A 6,503-nucleotide genomic window follows, 5' to 3' on the forward strand; every position below is an offset into this window, starting at 1 on the left:
ATTGGAAATGATATAATCGACCGGTTTGGTCACTTCTTTTTTTCTTTGTACACTGAGAATCCGGTTGATCGGTGTATAATTCAATACGAAATGAATTTTTTTTTTTCTATCTACGTTTTTTTTTTTTTTTTTTTCTTATTTTTTTTTTTTTTTTCTTATTTTTTTTTTTTTTTTCTTATTTTTTTTTTTTTTTTCTTATTTTTTTTTTTTTTTTCTTATTTTTTTTTTTTTTTTCTTATTTTTTTTTTTTTTTTCTTATTTTTTTTTTTTTTTTCTTATTTTTTTTTTTTTTTTCTTATTTTTTTTTTTTTTTTCTTATTTTTTTTTTTTTTTTCTTTTTTTTTTTTTTTTTTTATTACGTTACGTGGCATCGGATTGAAAGAGTGGTTCGATTAATTTTGAATGAAAAGTGAAGAAAATAAATGATATAATAAGAAAGTCGAGAAATGTAGTAACCTTGAACTTTACGAGATTCGCGATGTTCGTTGATCCATGAAAGGGAAAGAATCTCTTTATAGTATCTGTATTGCTTGTACGGAAGATTCAAATATATGCTAAAAAAAAAAGTCGATTTCCTCAATAATTATTAATATCGTTGGTATAAAATGTTAAAAAGGAAATCACGATACGATCTATCAATATTTATAAAATATTATTTTTTTAGCACAAATTGTTCTATCATTGTATTCCATCACAAGTTTGGATCCTCTTTTATGGGAATATTTTTATTTTTATTTTCATTTTTAAAAATTTAGAATTGAAATTTCGTTTGAACGTCATTATTAAAATAGACGTACGTACTTTTTATATATTTATATAATAATAAACTAATTAATTATTGACAATTATTAGTAAATATTAACATATATGTTGACGTAATATAATATAAAAAAAATATATACTATAAATAATCTTTTGTACAAGACCACATTTTATAACATCTTCTTTCATAAAAAGAAAACAGAGTACGATTTTATCTTTATCGTCGAAAATTTTTTCTCGCTATTACTCTTCGTTTTTTTTTTTTTAAGAGTATAAAAATTTTTTTATTTCTTGGCATTACGTGAATTTACTTTACGAAATTTAACGTACGCTTTGTGTAATTGATACGGAGGAGAAGAGCAAATGAAGCTTCATCAAACGTTATTTGAAGGCGAGACATGCACGAACAATACTATGTTACATCAAAAAGGAGCTGGTCAGAAAACGCTTTCCTGCTGATGTTTTATGGAAAACACGTGATCCGCGAACGAGCAACCACGAAATCGGCACGAATCACGATCGAATTAATAAATAAGTCACGTACAACGTGGGAATTGCAGACGTCGTAAAATTTCTATTAGTCTACCGGAAGTTTTACCGAACAATTACATTCTACTTTTAGCTTTTAGCCCTCAAACATAATTATACCATTGCTTTTTTTCTACATGTTATGCGTAGAAGCATAGAAGTTAGTATCGCATTTAATTTATTATATATAGTTTATTATTATAAAAAAATTATTTGTACATCATTGCTCGAAACTCTGCTTTAAAAAAATATAGAAGACAAATATAAAATAATATAGAATCAATAAATAAATTAAAATATTCGTACTATATCTCTCTCGATATTCAACAATTTTTATTTATTATTCGGTAGAAAAAAATTCCATAACGAACGGCGAATCATTTTTTTCGTATCGAGTTAATGGCAGATCGTATGGAATAGGAAAAACTGGAACACCAGGTTCTTCTTCCTTTATGGGAAACGTTGATGATCCAGTCTATAAATAATATGTGTTTGGAACATCTTTGTTCATGTATAAAATGTATACGTATAACAAAATTTTTACATACAATAAAGCTTGGAATAAATACAACACCTCCTTCGTAATTCATAATATAATGAGAATTTTTTCCAACCGTCCCCCATGCTGCTTTACTTAAATTAGCACTAGTGAGGACAAACCAAGGTATTCTTTTCAAATCGGGTGAGATTCTTGTATAAGTTTTTATATGAGGCATTGCTTTATCTCTGCCAGTTTGTTTGGCTTTCCACTGACTGAAAAAATTGTTAAATATAAACATATCAAATCAGTGATGTAAATAGACATTAAAAACTTACTACATGTACGATTCTATCCATTTTTGTTTTGAATGTGTTTGAAGACTGTACGGTAGACAACAAGATCCAACTCGACAATCAAAACTTCGTTTATAATTGTTTAAAGACGGATAAATGAAGTGGAAATTCGGATGACTTTTTAAACCTACTGGATTTTCTTTCGACATCGAGGATGTAATTTCTTTCTGAAGCCAAGTCTCGTAATTAGGACCTAAGCTACCAATACTCGAACTCTGAGCAACCAATGTCCATTGGGGTGCATCAGGTGGTAATTTAGCGTGTTTGGAAAGAATGGAACCTAATTTTCTATGTCCCCAAGAGTCATATTCCATATCCGTGTGTCTCCCCGGAACAGAAGCCAAAAAAAATACGTTTACCGAAGAAAAGTCTGCTCTTCTTACAGCACAAGTCCATTCTGTTATACCTGGCTGTCTATATCTATTCAAATAGCGTTCTAAATCCTTCTTGAAACCCGTCGGTGATTCTCCTTCATTGGAATTTGCAGATTCTGACAATGGTGGAAGATGCGGTGATATCCAAATTCTAGTCAACAAAATTGAAGCAATCATTTATTCATTAAGATTCTTTCCTCTTTAAAACAAATACAAAAAATAATCTTTAAATTTATTTAAAGACAGACCCTTGCGTTCTATTCTCCCAATCGTCCATGTATAAATTCGCGGTAGATACCACGACTCGTATTCCGTCATCTTTATATTTTAAAATCATAATTTTGGTATGATGGCAACCAAATTTTGTTGGCATATCTACATAAAACATGGTAACATTTGAACCCACTGGTCCTGTATCTACTCTTTCTCCGAGTAAAATGGACATATTTGTGTTTTGTTCAGCCAACATATATTGCACGTGTAGCCATCCAATATCAACCATAAAATTAATATGGAGGCTGTTTACTATTTCTCCTAAACTAATATCTAGAATTTCAGGAAGTGTTATAGAAAATGGTTGATCGTACGTTTCTCTTGATCTATTAATTGTTGAAAAAAATATATGATACGGTGCTGAACAAGCATATTTCATGGCAAAATTTCCTGGCTCAACCAAAGACGATAAACATGTTTCATATCCATGCTTCTTCATCATTTTAATTGCTTTCTCTCTTGTAGATTTGCACGATTGAAATACTTTTATCAAAGATGGTTCTTTTGATTGCTCTTGACTATTTCTAGAATCATATTTTTCATCTGTTTCAGCATGTTTGCTATGACTTGATTTTGATTTCTTATTATGCCTTTCATTATCTTGAAAATCACTATTATCTCTCTTTTTTTCTTGAGAAGAATTCTTCTCTACGCTTTCTTCCATTATTTTAAGACTATCTAAATCCTCTTTCATTTTAGAAACTTTATACTGATCCTTATTTTTTTTATCATTGGAAGCTTTAAAAAGCGCCTCTGCTTCTTCATCCATATCTTTCAATTTATTTTCTCTTCTTTGAAGCATTATTTGCTTATGTTTCTCTACTTTATCTTTTAAATCTTGACTATTCATAGTATTATTTTCATTTTTCATTTTTATGTTGGTATTACTTATTTTAGAATTTAATTCTTTGATCGAAGAATCACTTCCTGCTTTTTCTCTTCTTAATATTATTTGTAAAATCTTCAATTGATCCAACAAGAGAGATCGATCAGAACATTCAAAATCAAGTTTTTCAGGTACTTGTATTTCACCTTCTAATTGTTTTTTTACAATTGTTTCTACTGAAATGCAATATATACTGTTCTTTATCACGATTGAATTTGGCTTATTAGATGCATATCATCACGATTATCGCATTAATCAGATCAATATTAGATTAAAAGCAAATAGTACGTACAATGTGGATGTGACATTTCATTGAAATGAATCGGATTTCTTCGATAGCATTTTTCCATGTAAGGACACGGTTTCTTTTCTGGAACTTGTACGAAATAACATAATTTTTTAAATTGTGAAAGATTAAATCTTAACCTTAAAATTAATCGCATTTTTTTACCATTATTAATACAAAGACTTGTTGCCATTCTATATTTTTATTTAATTCATAAAGAACGTTGTTACTGAATAAATAATATTAGATTTAAGATTTTATATGAATTAATTACACGTAATACTGTTAAAATTTATTCGACGAATTATTCTTTCAAATAGCTGACAAAAACGACTAGATGGTGCTGTAATCGATATGGCGCAAGTGTAGTTCAAATTGAAATTAGTCTTGATCTAAACTTCTCAAGAGTAGTGCGTCTGAAAAATCGTTTTGAAGAAGTGGAATGGAAAATAACGTGAATTAATATAAAGTGTTATTATTACAATTCTTTACAATACATTTATTTGTTCGCGTCAAGTTGGAATAATACAAATACGTAACATTATGCGTTCAATTTTTGTCTTAAAGTGATTATATATTTCTCGAGTTTTTATAAGCGCCAAATTTATTAATCAAAATGGCGGGAACACGTTCAACACGGTTTTTCGTTTCGTCCAATCAATCATCAACCAGATCTGAGATGTTTTTAACGTCGAACAATCGAAAATCAAGAAACAAAACAGGTAAGTCGATAAATTTAATCAAATAGCACGATATAAAATGATAAAAAAGAAACCGAAATTCGAATGATTTATTCCGATATCGTCTTAAGAATCTTAAATACGAGATATTAGAACGAACGTCTCTCGATAAAAGAATCGAGGAAAAATAAATCGTGAGAAAGAACGATATGGCCTCTCACGGGGAAAGGATTAAGAGCGTCTCGACGCGTAACAACGCGTCCTTAACCGATCTGGTATCGAGCACCAGAGTTAAATTTCAACGAGCAAACTTACCGACCGCATCTCGACGTACTTGATGCTCCGCGAGCGCCACTTGGAAGAGAATTGTGTCGATGCATTTCCATTTTTGCAAGAACAATTAGCGGCCGTGGAAAGAATCGCGAAACGGATTTAAAAATTAATTCGTTTAATATGCATGCGCATAATTTATAGGAACAGCCACCGGTATTGAACTGATTAAATTAAAGTCACATCAGTGGGATAGAATGTTTTCGACCGCCATTCAAAGATGAAGTTGTCTGGAGAAAGAGATTAAAAAAATTCACCGATTTAAAATATTTTTAATCAAATTTACATGATTTGATTAAAAAAATCGTGAAAGTGGATATTTTGCGAATAGACTACTAGATGAAAGAGTTCGAATTTTTTCGTAAAGTGTTCATTGATATAAAGATTAATTCTTCGTTCGTTCATAGACGTAGACGTAAAATTACTTATACTCTTTATCAAAATAATTAATTTTTTCGTTTCGAATAATACATATTCTCTTTATAACGTTAAACTGAACAAATGAAACGAAAAACTTTTCCAAATACTTTGGCAATTATTATGAAATTTAAAAAGATTATTTTCTTTATTCATCATTAATTTTATTCGTTACAATCATGATCGAATAAAGATTAATCGAATATAGCATCGATATTCATATCTGAACATTTACACGATTTCTCCTAAAACATTTACACGTTCAGTAACAAACGAGACACTTTATTTTTCTCGGCTGCTCGCATTTTTCATCTTTCGCAGCATCGATTCTCGTTATCCCGCGAAAATCTTATTCTCGTTATTCATTTTATTCTCAACACTGTCCGTTCATTTTGCTCGAGAACGGCGCGGATAGAATTAACGAGAAAACGAAAGGGGGACAAGCTTATTCAGGAGATTGCCGACTTTCTGGACAGTTTGGACAGAACGAAGAAAAAAGGCGGCAGGATTGGAGAAAATTGAATTACCATTGATTCACCTTCCAAACTTCTTCTTCGTGATTCCCATCGATGCGGCAAATTGAACATTTTAACTTATCAAATATTCCAATCCCGTGTATACTTAAACGACATAACATAAACATCATGATTTTCACATTATAAGCCCTTCCTGATCGTTTGACGATAAAACTTAAACACCATTTAAGATTATTAGCCGTTGAAGGGGACCGGCGATACATTCTCATAGGGAGCCGTCCACGAACGTACGATGGGGAACGAGGCGCCATAATCCTTATCACCGGTCGTTCCACGTTCCCGCGTGCCGTTTCGTGTCGTTTTCTAATTCGTTGGTCGGGACATTATGAAAACGACTTGCGGGGGATTTCCTCGTTCAATATCGAGGATTAAGCCGAAAGGAATACTCTCGTAGGGAGTGCGTATGTACGGAATAAATAACAGCAGCGCGTCGAATGTCACGCGGTGGAAGGTGGAAGGCGGACAACGGAACGACCGAAAAGTGGTCAGGCTTGCAGGATGTGAGGAGAAGGGGTGGGAGAGATGCCGTGCGTCGAGACGCCTCGATCCGCTCAGTCACCGCCCAGACCGCGCCGCGAGCGATCCATCCGCCGTGGC

At 31.9% G+C, this 6,503-nt stretch overlaps 1 protein-coding gene across 2 annotated transcripts; it reads right to left on the reverse strand.

Annotated features, from left to right (window-relative positions):
* Positions 1-1,625: 1,625 nt before the first annotated feature.
* On the reverse strand, positions 1,626-4,136 carry LOC102674316 (probable tyrosyl-DNA phosphodiesterase). 2 transcript variants are annotated; one of them, XM_031513653.1, is made up of 6 exons: positions 4,109-4,136; positions 3,950-4,033; positions 2,747-3,833; positions 2,107-2,649; positions 1,839-2,043; positions 1,626-1,765 (listed from the first exon to the last, which is right to left on the reverse strand). In XM_031513653.1, exons 1-6 carry the CDS (start codon positions 4,134-4,136, stop codon positions 1,631-1,633), a joined length of 2,082 nt encoding a protein of 693 aa, XP_031369513.1. In that variant the 3' UTR covers positions 1,626-1,630. The 2 variants fall into 2 exon arrangements, with proteins under 2 accessions (XP_031369513.1, XP_031369514.1); XM_031513654.1 differs by lacking the exon at positions 4,109-4,136 and having other exon boundaries at positions 2,747-3,830.
* Positions 4,137-6,503: the final 2,367 nt, after the last annotated feature.

The sequence above is a fragment of the Apis dorsata genome, unplaced genomic scaffold, assembly GCF_000469605.1.
Source record: "Apis dorsata unplaced genomic scaffold, Apis dorsata 1.3 scaffold_683, whole genome shotgun sequence".
Taxonomy (NCBI): domain Eukaryota; kingdom Metazoa; phylum Arthropoda; class Insecta; order Hymenoptera; family Apidae; genus Apis; species Apis dorsata.

What these genes read in the sequence shown, in the direction of transcription:
- LOC102674316 (XM_031513653.1), bottom strand. Translation starts at nt 4,136, where the DNA reads ATGGCAACAAGTCTTTGTATTAATAATG. An exon ending in AAGTCTTTGTATTAATAATG is followed by an intron (nt 4,034 to 4,108) that starts GTAAAAAAATGC and finishes ATTTCGTACAAG; the next exon opens with TTCCAGAAAAGAAACCGTGT. An exon ending in TGGGAGAATAGAACGCAAGG is followed by an intron (nt 2,650 to 2,746) that starts GTCTGTCTTTAA and finishes TTTGTTGACTAG; the next exon opens with AATTTGGATATCACCGCATC.